The sequence below is a fragment of the Peromyscus californicus genome, unplaced genomic scaffold (assembly GCF_007827085.1).
Source record: "Peromyscus californicus insignis strain IS unplaced genomic scaffold, ASM782708v3 Scaffold_8__1_contigs__length_139910024, whole genome shotgun sequence".
In the NCBI taxonomy this organism is placed as follows: Eukaryota; Metazoa; Chordata; class Mammalia; order Rodentia; family Cricetidae; genus Peromyscus; species Peromyscus californicus.
Genome location: NW_026294606.1, coordinates 100787027 through 100804463, shown reverse-complemented (window position 1 = coordinate 100804463; position 17437 = coordinate 100787027). Strand labels below are relative to the sequence as shown.

The following is a 17437-nucleotide window of genomic DNA, read 5'->3' as shown; positions in this document are numbered from 1 at the left end:
CACATGTCTGTATGTCTGTCTGTCTGCATATGTGTGCATACTCACATGCACATGTGGAGGTAAGAGGTTAACATCAGGTATCCTTATTGCTCTCCACCCTAGTTTGTGAGGCAAAGCCTCTCCCTGAACCTAGAATTCATTGGTTGGCTAAACTGCTGGCCCCAAGTTCTGGGGATCCACCTGGCTCTTTCTCTTCCTCTTGCTAGGGTTGCAGGTACTCACCACCATGCCTGGCCTTTCCATGGGTGCTGGCATCTGCCTGTCTCTGCTCCCTTCCCCATGCTGGAGTTGCAGGTACTCACCACCATGCCTGGCCTTTCCATGGGTGCTGGCATCTGCCTGTCTCTGCTCCCTTCCCCATGCTGGAGTTGCAGGTACTCACCACCATGCCTGGCCTTTCCATGGGTGCTGGGATCCACACACAAATCCCCGTGCTTGTTCTGCAGCTACTTTACCAACTGGGCCATCTAGCCAGCCCTAGGACTGTCATTCTTACAGTCATGGTGTTAGCTGCAAAATGAAACGCATAAATGAAAACACCACACTGAAACTATTTTGTACAATTAATATGATAAAATACAGGGTTGTTTTTTTTTTTTAGTGATGTGAGTTGGAGCTCACAGGCTACAACAAGATCACTAGGCAGCTTCCTTTCTCTCTTGTTACCTTCTTCCTAGGTGACTTTTAGTTTGCTTGACTTTCCAGTGTGTCAAGTCTAGAAGCTTCCAAAGTTTAAACAAGTTTTCAACACTTGATACTTCTTCTTTGTAATTTGACCTCAGAAAAGTTGCTTTTCTTTGTATTATCTGAATCTTCCTTTTCTCCAACATGGGTCAAATAAGAAAATTCCTTCTGAAAGTTCTCTCTTTGATCTACCTGAGATACAAGAAGTCACACGTCCTGCAGAGACACGTTGTTGTCCACAGATATTCAAGGGGAAGGGAGCAGAGGCCAACATCAGAAATAATCCAATTTTAAAGATATCAAACAAATAGAAAACCAAGAAGCATAGCAGCTTTAAAGACAGGAGCATAGCAGAAGATGAAGCGGGATTATAAAATGAAAATTAATCTTTTACTCAATGTCCAAAGAAACCCCACTTCACACCAAAAGTCATGTTGTATTGACTTCAATATTTTCCATTTGATAGCTTGGTATTCAGCATCACAACCCACCGTGGAAGAGCACCCCCCACCCCACCCAACACAACTGTAGAAGCAGAGGTTGAAGATGTGTGGGTGGGTGTCAATTTTCACTTTTACATTCAGCAAGCAAGATTAATTGAACAGAATTTTCTTCTCTTTAGATTTTCTTCTTCTTGCTGTTTTGGTTTTAACCAAACTGTTAAACAAGGGTAACACCAAAAGCAGTTAGTTATATGCCAGGTGCTGGGCAAAGAGCACTTTACAGCTACCATCACATGTAATCTTTTTTAATAATCCCCTGAAGTGCATAGGCAGTTTCCAAGATGGCTCCCAGTTATCCCGAATCCTGATATTTGTGTCCTGTTGTGGGATGATCTGCTTGGCCAGATGTGTAAATGATTGTGTGACTTTTGGATTGAAAGTGACATTGTATTTATGCTTCTGCGTGAGCTCTTACATTACTTATGCCTGTCTCTATGCTTTGGGGACACTCAAGCAGTCCTGATGAAGAGGTCTATGAGAGGAGGGATTGAAGCCTTGCACTGATAACCAGGCCCGACTTTCCAGCTCTATGAGTGAGCCATCTTGAATTTTTTAACCCTCGTGAAGCCTTCAGATTATGCAGCCTCAGTTCCATCTTTGACTACAACATCACAAGAGAGCCTATGCCAAAATCACCCAGCCAAGCTTCCTACAAACTTTCAGGTCACCAGAACTTGAGACATCAATGATAACCCTAGTTCAGGGTCATGTAAACAGTGTTGTTGTATTCTATATTTGGGAGCAGTCTGTTATGTGGCAGTGGGCAACTATAGACTCTTTTGTCATTGTCTGTACTGAGGTCCAAGGAGATTAACTTCCAGGTATAAAGACTCCAGAACCTTTGGGCCTAATAGAAATGAGAGTTCATTGGGGATTTGGTTTATCTTTTTTTTTCCCTGAAAATAAAAAAAATAACTTCTAACTGGGGAGAAGCATTTTTGTCTATCAAAGCTCTATTTGTTAAAATGTGATAGAAGGGTGTGGGTTAGTGAAATATATCATAAATGTGAAATGCAGTGTTTGGCCCCAAAGATGTTTCAAATTAGTTTAGTTCATATATTTCTCAATGTCTAGAAAGGATTTTAACATTTGTGAGAGTTAATTTTGGAGGAAATTTGCCATTTTCTGTTTCTCTTTTCTGAGAAGATGTCGGGTTTGGAAATGGAAGATGATAAAAGGGAAGACAGAGGTAATACATTTTGAGGCATTTATCATGAAAGAACAAGCATAGAGATGATGGATGGGGGCGTGATTATGGTGATCATGATAGTTATTAATGTGACAAGCACACAGCCCTGGAGCATCTGGAGACATTCACCAATTTAATAACACACATCATGAAATTCTGTTTCCCAAGCAGCCATCCATTCTGAATTTGAACTCGATCATGAGTTCCCAGAAGTGAAGAGAATATAACTCGCTATAGAAAGTGACTGTTGTGCGTAAGAGCATCTACTCCCAAGCATCACAAAAAGGAATCCAGTGGTACAAATATATGAAGGTAGAACTCTAGTGGAAAATCCCAAGTCCTGTCCTAAGGGCTCGCTGGGAATACATTTCCCCATCTCTTCATTATTCATTATATTTGAAAAGAAGCTATCAAGTCACAGACAGTGAGCACTTACTCAACCTAAACTTTGGGAGGTAGATATACTAGAAGTGGAAAGTTGACATTTAAGTTAAAGAAGACAAAGCAAAGGTTGAAGTGTTTAGTCTGAGATATCTGGGCCTCCTGAAAATGCTTTGAGTGAGTACAATTCAATACCCACCCAGTTGGACAATTATCTACCGAACCCCTTCTATATGCCAACGTTATGTGATCCCTATAATCAAGGAGCTTGAATTCTAGAGCTCTAGACAGGTTCATAAGGAAATAAACGCAATGCAATGCATTTAATAATTTCATTTAGTGGGTCCAGCTTTTCCTTGCTATTGTCCTAATGCTCCTTTAGATTAGGAATGTTTACTCTGCACCATGCATTGTGTGTTAAAATTATGTAACTTGTTTCTATCTGACCCACCTGTCTCCACCTCCCCCCAGCACTGGGATTATAAGTGTGCGCCATTGTGCCTGTTTTTTATGTGTGTGTTCTGGAGAATGAACTCAGGCCCTCATGCTTGTGGCATGTATACTTCAGTGACTGAGCTGGCTCCCCATCCGTGGTAGTTTGAATAAAAATGGCCCCCATAGGTTCATATATTTGAATGCTTACCAGGGAGTGATGCTTTTTGAAAGGATTAAAAGGATTAGGAGATGTGGCCTTGTTGGAGGAAGTATGTCATTGCGGGTGGGCTTTGAGATTTCAAAAGCCCATGCCAAACCCATAGTTTCTCTCTCTCTCTCTCTCTCTCTCTCTCTCTCTCTCTCTCTCTCTCTCTCTCTCTCTCCTTCTCTCTCTCTCTCTCACTCACTCTCTCTGCCTATGGATCATGATGTAGCTCTCAGCTACTGCTCCAGTGCCCGCCTGTATGTAGCCATGCTTACCGTGATAATAATGGACTAAACCTCTGAAACTGTAAGCAAACCCCCAATTAAAATCTTTCTTTGATAAGAGTTGCCTTGGCAACAGTGTCTCTTCACAGCAATAGAATGGTGACTAAGACACTATCCTTATTAATATCTTTAATTATGAAAAATTTAAAACATATTAGAAAGCATTTGATGGACCAGCTTTAATAGTTCACAACATTTTTCATTGTCCACCACCCCCCACACACATACAGGAGCACATACAGACACACTTTTTTCTGGAGTGTTTTCAGGTCAAAATCAGACATGATTTCTCTTCACTTACAAATTTTTTTCCTAAAAATTTGCTAATAGATAATAACTTCCTTACAAACAGTCAGGTACTGTGATCCTACCTAACAATTTTTAAAGCCTATTTTAAGTTAGTTGATATATCTAGCAAGTACTAACACTAACAGAACCACTAAGCTTTTGGAATGGACAGGGTTTGATATGATCTTATTTAGTTAAAAAATAAAAAATACTTAGTTCATTGAACAATGACGGTTTTTATCTTTTATTAGTCATTTGGGGGCTCATAAGCCAAACAAGGTCTGTCCTTGCGCTTGGTCAGTTAAAGACTATTTCAAGTTCGGTCTCTTCTCTCCTCAAGCTATCTACTGCTCCACTAAACTTGTCTCGTTTCTGTAACTTTCCCACATTCTGAATCTGGCCTAACTGTATTCTTATAGGAGGTTCTTATTCATCCATTCCCCCTTCTCTCCATCTGCCTGCACACAGGGAGGTGTGTGTGTGGGGGTGTCTAGAAGCTTAGTTAGAACTAGTCTGGGCTTTTGTTAACAAGCTATCGGTGGTGTTGTGCGGTGCATCAAGCCACTCATCTGCCTGGGTTTGAATCTTTCAGTGTTAAGATTGCCCCTAGTCTTTGACACCATCTTGGCAGCCTTCAATAGTTTCCTTGTATAGTGTGATAGAACGTTCTAGGTTCATCTCACAGTGTGTGCCCCCAGTCTCAAATGGACCATTTCTTCTAGGAGCAGTTGGTCCTCTTAGAGGTAAATGGTATTTCAAGTTCACAATCTCAGTCTGTGGCCTGTCCTTCCTGCTGGTGTTCCTTTGCTGGTTATTATAAAAAGAAAGCCACAATGAGCCTTCGATTCGGAAGTAAGCCAACAGGCTCTCCAGGACTGGGCATCGCTCAGTGCTAGAATACATGCTTAGCATGCACATGCTCTGAACTTGGTCCTTAGCACCCAAAATATTTTTATGCAAAGAGATATAGGCTTCCTAATACAAGAACCTTTTCCAATGTATTAGTTTTTATGATGAGACACTTGGCTCCTAACAATACTGATATAAACACTTACTTTTAAAATACTAAATATGTCATACTAATAGTATGATAATACACAACCATTGAGTGGGTGGTAAGATTTCCATGCTGCCTTCTCTGTTTTCCCAGTAAATCCCAAGAAGGATAGACCAGTCCAGATGCAGTTCTGGGGTCAGCTGGAGTCACTGTTTTCTCTTGAGTTTGTAAAGCAGCTTGATGTACAGAAAGGTTCATTTGTTTGGTTTCTTTTCAATTTTTAAGAGTTGATTTTTCTCCCCTCTTGGTTCTCTGATATGTAAAACATTTGCACAGCTCAGAAGTCCACAGTGGGGGTGCGTCCTATCTGTTCTACCCTAATCCACACATCTCTCTATAGGTTGCCAGGCTCATTGTTGTGTATGCCATCTCATATTTCAACCAATATATCATTTGGATAGGATCCTAGAACAGTGGTGCTGGGCACATACATGCATATACATAAAACCCAAAATATATGTGGATACATTTTGTTGGTCATATTAGGAAGAATATATAATATATTTAGACTTTTGGAGACATAACATGCAATTTTGTGGTATATTTCATAACACCATGTTAACTCTGTTACTATAATTGTATAAGCAGGATATGTTAGTTTCTTCCAAAGATTTTTAATTCTTGTTGTTCATTAAGAAGAGAGTTTTATTTGTGTTGTTGTTGTTGTTTTGCTTTGTTGTGATGGGGTCTCACTCTGTAGCCCAGCCTGGCCTGGAGTTTACTATGTGATCCAGACTTTTTCCAGACTCATGTTACACCCCTTGCCTCAGCTCCTTCGGAACTGGACTACAGCTGAGAACCTCCATGTCCAGCTCAGAAGGGTTTACATTTTTCTGGGATATGTTTAATTTCCAGTTTTATCATATTGTAACCAGAGTATTTATTACTCATAACATCTGTAGATTGTGGAAACCTACTGCCATTTTATCCTCTAATATATGATCGATTTTTTTCACAACTGTTTCCTTTGCTCTTGAAGCAGTATATTTTATATCATTAAGATGTATCATTCCATATGCATCCCTGAAAATAATAAATTCTATTGTTCAAATCTGATATAATTTTACTTAATTTTTGTCCAGCTAACATGCCTTTTACTGCAAGTCAATATTAAAAATTGATAATTTGTGCTTGTGCATCTCTGTACATCTGTAATTTCTGCTTTTATTGATAGATGTTTTTGCATTATCTTACAAATTTATTATATTATATCTTTTTTTAAGTATGAAGCATGGCTTTTAGCACTGTACCAGTTTCCTCTTTGTTTTATTTAATCCTTTAAAAATATTCCACTCTTAAATGAGAATTGTAATCCTTACTTCTTATAAACAATGGGTATATACAGTGTTAGGTCTCACTATGGTATTCCTGCTTTTTTATTGCTGATAAAGTTACCTCTCAAAGACAGAATTCCCCTCACTGAATAAAATTTGAAGGATGTTCAGGATAGTGAAAGACACTCATGGACCAATAATAGGAGATATGAAATGTTTATTACCTACACGATGGAGCTTCCCAAGAGAGCTGAGCAAACCTCAAGCCTTTATGCTCCACTACTTTCTTTTATATTAAATCCTTTATAATGCCTCTATTATTTAGCTACTGCTGCATAACAGAGTGTCCAAGTAGAAGTTTAAAACAGTGGGTATTTATTTTCCTCACAGTTCCTGTCTTAAGAATTTGGATGGGACACACCTGAATGCCCCTGTCTGGGCCCCTCTCATCCAGGTCCAGGCATACAGTTGACTGGATGCAGCTCTGTCTAGAAGCCACCTCCAGCTCATTCAACAGCTGCCAGTGGGCCTCAGAAGACCCATTTTTAAGCACATTCACACTGTTGCTGCAGGCCTCGTTCACAGTTCACTTCACAGTATGGTTCTCTATGTAGGCTTCTGGACTACCCAACAATGTGGCAGATAGTGATCTGATAGAGAAAGAGCCAGAGGGTACCAAGATAGGCCTGTGGAATAGCACCCCACTACCCAGTCTGTGTTGTGTTTTCAGAAGTGCCCAAGCTTGTATTCAAGGGAGAAATGATTCAAGTACACACACAAATGCCGGGAAACAGATATTACAGACTTAGGGTTCACGGGCTTTCTGTAATAATCCCCTTTATGTTCCTTTATACTGGCTGGTCAGTTTGACGCCTGCCTATGATGTGTGCAGTACTCGATGATCTGATTCTACTTCTTGCTTTCTCTTTTTCCCTTCCATCCTCAAAGTCCATTCCTTTTACTTTCTCAGAAAATGTTTGCATGCTTTGCTTCACGTCCTCAACTTCATCAATTTTAGCTGAACAGCTGAACACAAGAAACATCCTTTGTCAGTCTCTTGGCTGAAATTCTTCAGTTCTTTGACTAGATAAACTTCATTTTCTAGTAGACTCCTCAGGAAGATGTGATGGCTAATCTCGGTTGTCAACTTGATTACATCTAGAATAAATTAAACCCACACACTGCTGTGCATGCCTATGAGGGATTTTCTTAGACTATTTGAATCAGGAAAACCCACCCTCAAGCTAGGTCACACCTTCTGGTGGCAGTCTTCATCAAAGGACATGGAAGAACAAAGCTTTGCCTTTTGACTGCTCATCCTCACTCTCATTGGCAAGTCCATCTTTGCTGCTGTGGCATTACTTCTTGGGTATTAGAACCTACTTCTAACATAGACTGAAGATATCGGCTCTCTAGGACCCCAGCACCAGATCAGAACTGCGGAGACATCCAGCCTTGTAGACTGAACAGCTATCCAATTCTTGGTCTTCCTGTTGTGAAGGACATTGCTGGACTACCCAAACTACATCCTGTAAGCCAGCCTAATAAATCCTTTTTTGGTGTGTGTGTGTGGTGGGGGTGGTTCATTCTATTGGTGCTGTTCCTTTAGAGAACCCTGACTAATACAGAAGGGATCTTGCCTGGCATCTTCCCTGGGTTTTCTATGATCAGATGTTTTTTCTGGAGCTTCAATAACTTAAGAACTTAACTCAGTCTTTGGCTTGCTCTTTAAAAAACTGTGAGGGGCTTCCCTGGTTGCTTACCACTTCTTCTAGCTGTGCAGCACTTGCTCTGAGCTCTGGGCTCCTGAGCGGCCATCTCCCTCCACCTGCCATAGTGATGCTCTTCCAGGACCTCACCTGCCCTGAAGAGCGGCTCTCTGACATTTACGAGATCCAGGAGACCTCTGGCTGAGTGCACCTGGACATAGAGATGTTTGGGGAACAGAAGGAGACATAGTGGAAACGCCTCCACCCAAGGCCTGAGAGCAACCATACCAGAAGCACAGAACTTAGTAGTGTTTGTTGATATTGTCGTGAACCGTCACTTAAAGGAAACCAGTGCCATGTAAGAAATACATAATGATTGCATGAAATCACTCAAAGGCAAACTTGAAGGACAGAGACCAGAAAGATTATAACCTTTTCTGACAGGGGCTGCAGAATTTCAGTAACTATCAGTTTTTTATTGGTGAAAATATGAATCCAGACAGCACAGCTGTACTCCTGGACTACCATGAGGATGTTTGACCCCATCTGTGATTTTCTCTAAGAGTGGCTTAGAGATGGAAAAATGCTAATGAGTTGGCCAATTACCTTGCATCTATCACCTGTCATCAGAACCGGCCGCTGCCTGTCATCCCCACAATGCCAGGACTTAAGACAGATGAGACCGATGTCATTTTGAGCTCTTCATATATTTTTTACCATAATTTGTTTAGAGTAGAGCCATTGTGTTTATGTTTTATTTTGTTTGAAAAAAAAAAAGCATGTCACATAGGCTATGTGAAAGTGTATTCAAACTAAAAAAAATTGGTGGAGGGGAGGAAAGGATGCCACACTGTTGCGTAAGTTCATAAGTCACTCTAAAAGGTCCAGTGACTGCTGGATCTGCACAACTGGCTACTGGCAAAATGAGCTCCACTGGGTGACTTCTTCCAGACTCATTACCTGAATGAGCAGGTGAAATATGTCAAAGAACTGGGTGGCCATGTAGCCAACTTGCACAAGATGGGAGCCCCCAAATCTGGTATGCAGAGCATCTCTTTGACAAGCACACCCTGGGACACACTGATCACAAGAGCTGAGCTGACTTCCCCAAAGCCGTGAAGACACAGGGAGAGTTGTTATAGCACATGGATTTACAAGTGACATATTCATGGCTATAACATTTAAATCTTTCCCAGAACTTACTTTTTCTCCCTTTTGTCTCCTCTTGCTTGCTCTTCTCTTTTTCTTTCTGATCTCTACCCAGCTGTGAAGAGCAGAAGCCCATGTTTAATCTGTTTGTATGGTTGATTGTCCTGAGGGGGATCTTGGAACTTAGTGGATCAAGCAGCAGATGGCACAGGATCCTTAGTGGGCAGTGTCTGTTTACTGTGTTTGGAAGTTAAACATGGCAAACTGAGGGAGTGGCTTGTGTGTTCATGTCTTCCTGAGCAGAAAAGCCTGTAGTTGGCCTAAAAATGGATTCTTGACCTTGAGATAAGACTACATGTAGTCACATGGAATACAACTACTTGTTTTTAGTTTTCCTTGTTTTTTTTAATTAATTAATTAATTAATTTTTTTTACAATTCCTTGTTTAATGTTTTTGTTCCAAACATTTGACATAGTTTGGAAGATGATTTTCTTAGCTTTCTCATGTATGAAAAAGCCATAAATAATGTATGACATGGAGTAGAGAGATGGCTCAGTGGGTAAGAGCATTGGCTGCTTTTTGATAGGACTCAGGTTCAATTCCCAGTACCTACATGGTGGCACAGAACCATCTGTAATTCCAGTTCCAGGGGACTCAGCACCCTCTTTTGGCCTCTATGGGCATCTGCATATATATACAGTGTACAGATATACATCGAGGCAAAACACCCTACATGTTAAATTGTATGACCCGAATGCAGGAAGTAACTGATATCTGCTCTAACCCCGCCCCCTTATCTTTAGGTGAACAACGGAAGTACCTGAAAATGACAAGTAAAAGACTTGAGGAATCTATGGGGGCTGTGCAGAGAGGGCTGGCCAAGGTGATCACAGGACTGCAGAGCAAAGTCTTGCCTCCCATGAGCCCAAAGGTGGTCACAGAGGAAGAAGTGAACCGGATGGTAATGTATCAAGGAGTTTCTGTGGAAGATACTTAGTGCAGTATCCGTGAGACAATGTTATTTTGTTCTATCAGAATATCAGAGAATCACTGTTAATATCATATCAGCCACTAGCGTGTTGGAGAGCATAAATGCCTTCCAAAGCTGGAGAAGTTCTTAAGCTGCATATATTCTTCAAGGTGCAGGGTTCGACTGAGTAATCAGTTGGAATAAGAGTTTCTGTCTAAGTCCGTTTTCTGTTCCTATAGCAGAATGTCAGAAACTGGACAACCTATAAGAAATGAAATTTGGTTTTGCTTGCAGTTGTAGAACCTCGTCCAGCACTGGGTAGCTCCATCTGGTAATGGCCCCATGCTGCAAGCACCTATGGGGGGGGGGGGCGGTGAAGGGCGCTAAACTCCAAGAGAACCATTAATTCATTCACTAGGGTTCTGACACATGAACTTGGGGGACACACCCAAATCATATAATGATGTGAATAAACTTACCAAACTTTTCTGAATGATAGGTAGAGCCATGTGAACTGCCGTGTGTGTACTTCAACCTTTTCTGAATGGGAGGTAGAGCCACATGAACTGCCATTCACGTAGTTCAGTTACAGTCAAATACCAGATTCTCTTACGACTCAGCCTAATAATCTGTTATTCATGCACTGGCAAGAGTTGTTTTTGTAATTTTCAGGGCACAGGGCACTAAAAAAGAATGACTGGTATCTGGGAACTAGAAAAATGAAGTCAGTCATTGAGGTGGCCGCCGTTACTTATCTATCAAGGCTCTGACTTTTTGTTTGTAAGAGTTTGTTGTTTTAACTTAAACCACACTATTGCTGACACCTCTTAACACTCTGTTACTCTCATCTGTGTTCCTGTCAAAAAGAACTTAAACCAAGTTGAAAACTGTGTTAGAGGTGATTCTTCAATTGCAGAGAGAAGCCTTACGGAAGAGTTCTAGACTCTAACCGAAATCGGCTGCCTTACGTATTGCAAGCTCTTAGAAATAGGTTTGGCATAGACTCTGCCAATGGTCGCGCCCCTCCTCACATGTAAAGTAGGCCTGGAACAGTAAGGACTTTCTAGAACAACAGCCACAACTGCACAACAGCGACAGATTTGGGGTAGCTAATTCTCTGCTGGGCTAGTTTTATTTAAATGACAAGTTGTATGTGTTTTCTTATAAAATTTGTAGGTATTGAAACATTTTGTGTTCTGATTTCAGTGTGTGAATGTTATTGGATGCAAGATCCAGATCTGACGCAAGCTTACAGCTCCTGCTGAATATAGCACTGGTTTTTAAGTGGCCGGCTCACACCTCTAAGACCCTTTACATTTTACATTTCCCTTTCGCATGATGTGGTCTAGATAAACACCCCAGCGCCCTGCTTGCCTGATCTGTAGGTTCAGAAACAGAGCTGTCTCCAGCTCCTCAGCTTTGATTCTTGGAAGTTGTTTTGTTGTGTGTGTTTTGTGGTATTTTTGTGGTTTGTTTTGTTTTGTTTTGTTTTGTTTTGTTTTGTTTACAGATGTAGAGCTGTCTTTTCAGAAATCTCTTGTGAGCATGGGTGTTCTGCTCTTTGGGCAGATTCCTGTGTAGTTCCTTGACTTATTTTCTCTAGGGTTCCACTGTGTGCTTCCCTCAAAACTGTAAGGGATGGGCTAGTGCATGTCACTTTCGGTTGCTGTACAAAGACCTCAGAAGTGCCTGGGATTTCTCGTGTATAATTTAGTCATCCTCAATATTTTATAAGGGAACTTAGTGACATTCCACAATTATCCTGAAAGCTGCACATACAAATTATTCATTACTGGTGCTTAGGAGAACACTTCCTCAGACTAACCATGTTTGAACTGGGCTCTTGTTGGATTCTAGCTGACACCCTCAGAGTTCCTGAAGGAGATGTCCCTCACCACAGAGCAGAAATTGGCAAGTACGCGAATTATATGCCGGCCACAGATCATCGAACTCTTAGATATGGGAGAAACAACACACCAAAAGGTACAGCAACGGCTGGAGGGATGGCTCTGTGGTTAAGAGGGATTGTGGCTCTTGCAGAGGACCCAGGTTCAGTTCCCATGTCAGACAGCTCCCACTGCCTGTACCTTCAGCTCCAGGAGATCTAATGCCCTCTTCTGGCCTCTAAAGGCATTGTACTCATGTGCATAATCCCCCCAACACATGCACATAATTAAAAACCAGAATACAGTCTTTTAAAAGCACATCAGGCTGAGCATAAACCATGTAAATGTTCATGACAAGAGATGCTAAATAAAAAGTAGTGTTTCTAGGCTAGCCAGTCCCTCCCGGGGACAGCTCTGTCACTTCTGTCTGTTGATCTCTGTGACCTGGTATAGTAGTTACTACAGTTAATAAGAGCAAACCTTACTTAAAATCACTTTTGACTAATTCCACTCCTATTTAGTTACTTCTGATTGGTATTGGATACAATTGTTTTCAGGGTAAGAGTAATTCCAAGAATTATATCAGCCAAGCCCAATTAAGTTACCTCCTTCATGTCACAAGCTGTCCTTCCTTCCTGAACTGCCTATGAGTGAAGAAGGGAGAGAGGGACAGTAGGCATTTGCTGTCTAGTTTTGTGTAACACAAATTGCTAAACAGTCTTATTAATAAAAAACCCAGAGCCTGATATTGGGGTAAAAACCTGAGAGACCAGAGGAATAGGAAAAGCCACAGACAACCTCACCTCACCAACACCTCAGTCTCCAAAGAGACCTACTTCCTGTATACCCACGCCTATATGCCTTTCTGTTCTGCCATCTCATTTCCTCTCTCTGCCAAGCTACATCACTTCCTGTCTGTCTGTACAGACCTCAAGACCTCTACAGTTAGTGCTGGGATAAAGGCAAGTGCCACCATGCCTGGCTCTGTTCCCAGTGTGGCTTTGAACTCACAGAGATCCAGACGGATCTCTGCCTCCCGAATGATAGGATTAAAGGTGTGTGCTACCACTGCCTGACCTCTATGTTTACTATAGTGGCTGGCCTTTTCCTCTGATCCTCAGATAAACTTCACTGGGGTGTACAAAGAAAATATCACCACATTTTGGCCCATTTCTAAGAAACTTTCAGCCTGAAAAATATCAATGTTTCATGTTTCTGTACTCTAGTGTAGACTACATGTTTTGGCTTTAGGGGCAAATAATTTTAAAAAGAAGGACTCAAGACCAGAGAGATGGCCCAGCAGTTAAGAGTCTTTGTTTCTTTTACAGAAACAGGTTCAGCTCCTGGCACCCATGTGGTGACTAATAGCCATCTGCAGTTCCGGGGCTCCAACACCCTCTTCTGGCCTCTGTAGACACTTTGCAAACACAGCACTCATAAGTACATGCAGTCAAAGCACTCGCACACAAAAAATTAAAATTAGTGGATGTTTCCAAATGTCTTATTTCCTACTTCTTAGTTAATTTCTTAAATTATATGCCTCACTTTTTCTGTATAAATTATGATACAAATCTCCACTGATGGGATGACGGCAGACGGGCCCCCCTCAAAGGGATTCCCATCTCTTCCTGAGTTATCTGAATTACATTCCACACGATAATGGATCTCTGAAGCCTTTCCTCTGGCTGCCTAGGACCCACAGGCCCATGCTGTATTTAGCACTGCTGTCTTTATTTGCTGATGGCATCTTTTTTCCCCAACAAACACCCTTCACATTTGAGCGGGAACGGCATTTCCCAGAGCCATCTCACCCTCATCACAGTTTTTCCTCTCTTCTGGGGCACTGGCAGAGCAGGCCTGTGTTGCTGGCCCATTTAACATGTCATATTTTAGTGTTATGTCCTGAGCACTGCCCTGAAGGAGGAGAAAGTGGGGTTTCCTGGCCCCCCTTCCCACTCCCCCAGACCACTTGGTTGTTTGCGTTTGTGCTCTGGATTTGAACAATTTCTCTCCCGTTGGGAACCATTGACCTCCATTAATGCCCTCTAGATGAACTTACAGATCTTAGCTTTATGTCTTTGATAATGTTTGCATATTGTCTTTTTTTTTTTTTAAACATTTATTTATTTATTATGTATACAGTATGCCTGCATGTGTCCCTGCAGGCCAGAAGAGGGCACCAGATCTCATTACAAGTGGTTGTGAGCCACCATGTGGTTGCTGGGAATTGAACTCAGGACCTCTGGAAGAGCAGTCGGTGCTCTTAACCACTGAGCCATCTCTCCAGCCCGCATATTGTCTTTTTAACTGCAGATTTCTTTCCCATACATTTCTAAAGTTGGGTTTTCCCCTTAACCACTCCATGGATATTTTCCTTCATGCTCTTCTGGCATTAAATGTTGCTCACAGAAGTTGGGAAGCCAGCCCACCCCTCACCCCACAGACAACATTAACATTCCAGCCTGCACACTCCGATTGTGAATTCTTCATTCATGCTTAATATTTTACTTAGACACGACTGAGTTTTTCCCATGTCACTCACTGTGTTCTTGTTTTATCTGCAGGCAGTTTATTTCTTAAATTTTCCACCATTTTTCATGTTCTTCTGAGTTTTCTTTCCCTTTAGGAACATCAATTATGGATGTGTTGGGCCTTCCTTGTCTGCTCCTCTGCTCCTGGCATTGCCTCTCCAACCCACTTTTAACTTTGTGTTCATCTGTTTTATTGAAATGACACTGAGCAGGCTGTCCTCTGTGTCCCTTCCTTGCCAGCAGACTCTGGTCACCTCCGGTCATTTGAAGTCCTGTCTCTCTTCCGAATCTTGTAATCCATCAGCGTGTGAGCGATCACTCTGACTGTGCTTTCCTGACTTCATTGGGGAATCTTCTTTCCCTGAAACTCTCCATTCTCTCCTAAATTCATTCCTAGATCAGGGCCTCCTAAACATTGTTTATGACATATGACCCCTTTGTCTGAGAAAATGTTAAGTGACAATAGCAACAGAGGCATAGAAGACAGACGTGTAAAACAGGCCTGGGGGAATGGCTCAATGGGTAACGTACTTGCTGAGCAAACATGAGGCCCTGAGTTCTAATCCCCAGGACCCATGTAAAGGCAGGCATGGTAGCATATGTCTGTCTTCCCAGCGTTCCCCCCACGAGACAGGAGCAGAGATGGGAAGATCCCAAGAGCCTGTGGGCCAGCTAGCCTGGTGTGTGTGTCAGCAAATGACCCTCTCTGCCTGAAACAAGGTGGAGACAAGAACTGACACCCCAGAATTTCTTCTGACTTCTACACGTGTACCATGGAACACTCGAGCATGCACTGAACACACACACACACACACACACACACACACACACACACACACACACACATGCATACACACCATTTGCACATACTAAAAATATTTAAAAATAAAAAACTTTCAGAAAAGGTAAGTATACAAAACAAGCATCTGAAAAAAATCCAAACATCTGGTAATAAATTATGAAGAATGGATTTTGAAGCAATTCTTTGCCGTCTTGTCATTTACTTTGATTTTTTATTGTACTTTATTTACATATGGTGTGTGCACACGTGCATGCCTGAAACTTTGGCATGTGTGTGGAAGTCCCAGGACAACTAGTGGGAGTCACTCTCCTTCCATCATGTGGGTCCTAGGAATCAAGCTTAGGTCCTCAGACTTGACAACAAGTGCCTTTACCGACTAAGCCGTCCTGCTGGCCCCCAATTTTAATTATATTTTTAAATATGAAAGCAAATTTACATGCTAATGAGATGGATGTGCTTGTTTATTTTCATCAAGATTTAATCTTGGTTAAATACATTGTAGATGGCGGAGAGGATCATCAACATTTTTCAGAGTTGATTGATACTTTAGTGTCATGACCCTCAGTGCTGAGAATGCTGCTTTTCATAAATATGAAGCACAAATGGTAGAAGTCTGTTTAGGGCCATTCAGAAATGGTTAGAAATTCTTTCTGAATTCCAAGCCAAAATTCATTTAATTATTTTTTAAATGGAACTCAAATTATCAATGGAAACAACAGATTTTAAAATCATGCAGTCCAGTCCAGACGTGCACTAATTTGACATTTCCATGTTGAGGAGTGATTGCAGGAAAATATAAAAGGTCTTTCTTTTCTATAAGTAACCATTTCTATAAGGACAGAAAGTGTGATCTCTTCAGTAAAAGCACTGCAGTTCATAGCATAGAATGGTCTTGAATTTGAGCTGCAGGCCTTCAGGCAGCCTTCACTGGCATGGCACAGTGCAGCAGCAGCCACAGTGTGACGTGTGCACATCTGTCTCATTAGTATGCATGGTGTTTAGAGCTGAGGCTGCGGGTAAAACCATGAGGTGCGGCACAGGCCATTGCCGCCAGAGACACCTTATGCATTTGACTCTGAACTAATTTGGGGTCATGCATTCAGAAAACTTTTCCCGTTCACAAGTTTTTCCTGACCTCTTATAGTCAGTTATGTGACCCCATCTGAGGTCATGGTCCACAGGTTAGGAAGCTGTCTTAGGTGACCTTGTCAAGGAGAATGGCATCTTGGATCCTCTTCTCTCTTTTACTATTTATGTATTTGATGTTGGAGGCGCTGGGGAGGTGCCTGGGGTGCCTCACGTCTGTTAGGCAACTGCTTTTCCACTGAGCTACATCCCCAGCCCATGTGTTTCATGCAGACCTTCTCATTTATATCTCAAGCTGCATGTTAGTCCCATGAACTCTGGATCAAATATTCAGCTCTGTGGACAGCTGACAACTCAAACTTGATATACTGGAGCTCAACATGCAGATTTGTGGTCTGTCTCTCAAAGCCCGTGTTTCTTTTACCTCTGCCTCCTGCAGACAGTAATTCCACTTACCTTGTTTTCCAGGCTGCTCTTCAGAGTTATCTCTGATCTCTCCCCCTCTCCCCCCCCCCCCTCTCTCTCTCCCTCTCTCTCCCTCTCTCTCTTTTTCTTCCTCTCTCTCTTCCTCTCTCTTTCTCTCTCTCTCTCTCTCTCTCTCTCTCTCTCTCTCTCTCTCTCTCTCTCAAAATCCAGCAGAAAGTGCTGTAAACTCCCTGACTTTCACAAATATATCTTTAGTCAAACCATTTTTACCGTTTCCTCAACCATCGGTCCAATTGCTAGCATGTAGACTATCCAAAATAGCAACCATGGAAACAGCTTCTTTCTCCCTCCCTCCCTCCCTCCCTCCCTCCCTTTCCTTCCTTTCCTTCCTTCCTCCCTCCCTCCTTTCTTTCTTTGGCATGTGTATATGTAATGTGCACGTGCACGTTTGTGCTTGCATGTGTGTGTGGAGGGGAGTGTGCACATGTGTGTATGCATGCATGTAGAGAGTGACATGAGGTCTTGTATACGTCACCTTATTTATTAAGGCAAGGTCTCTCACTTGAACCCAGAGTTC

The 17437-nt window shown here is 42.0% G+C and overlaps 1 protein-coding gene across 6 annotated transcripts in view; it reads left to right on the top strand.

Moving 5' to 3' along the window:
• Positions 1 to 17437, top strand: part of Hydin (HYDIN axonemal central pair apparatus protein) — a 365841-nt gene that overhangs the window by 27229 nt on the left and 321175 nt on the right. For all 6 annotated transcript variants that reach the window (XR_008215695.1, XM_052727909.1, XM_052727907.1 and 3 more), the window contains exons 2-3: positions 9963 to 10120; positions 11987 to 12112. Coding sequence is in view for 5 of the 6 variants with exons in the window: in XM_052727909.1 (XP_052583869.1) it covers positions 9963 to 10120; positions 11987 to 12112 (284 nt within the window). In the remaining variant the exon portion in view is untranslated. The remainder of the gene's footprint in view (positions 1 to 9962; positions 10121 to 11986; positions 12113 to 17437) is intronic.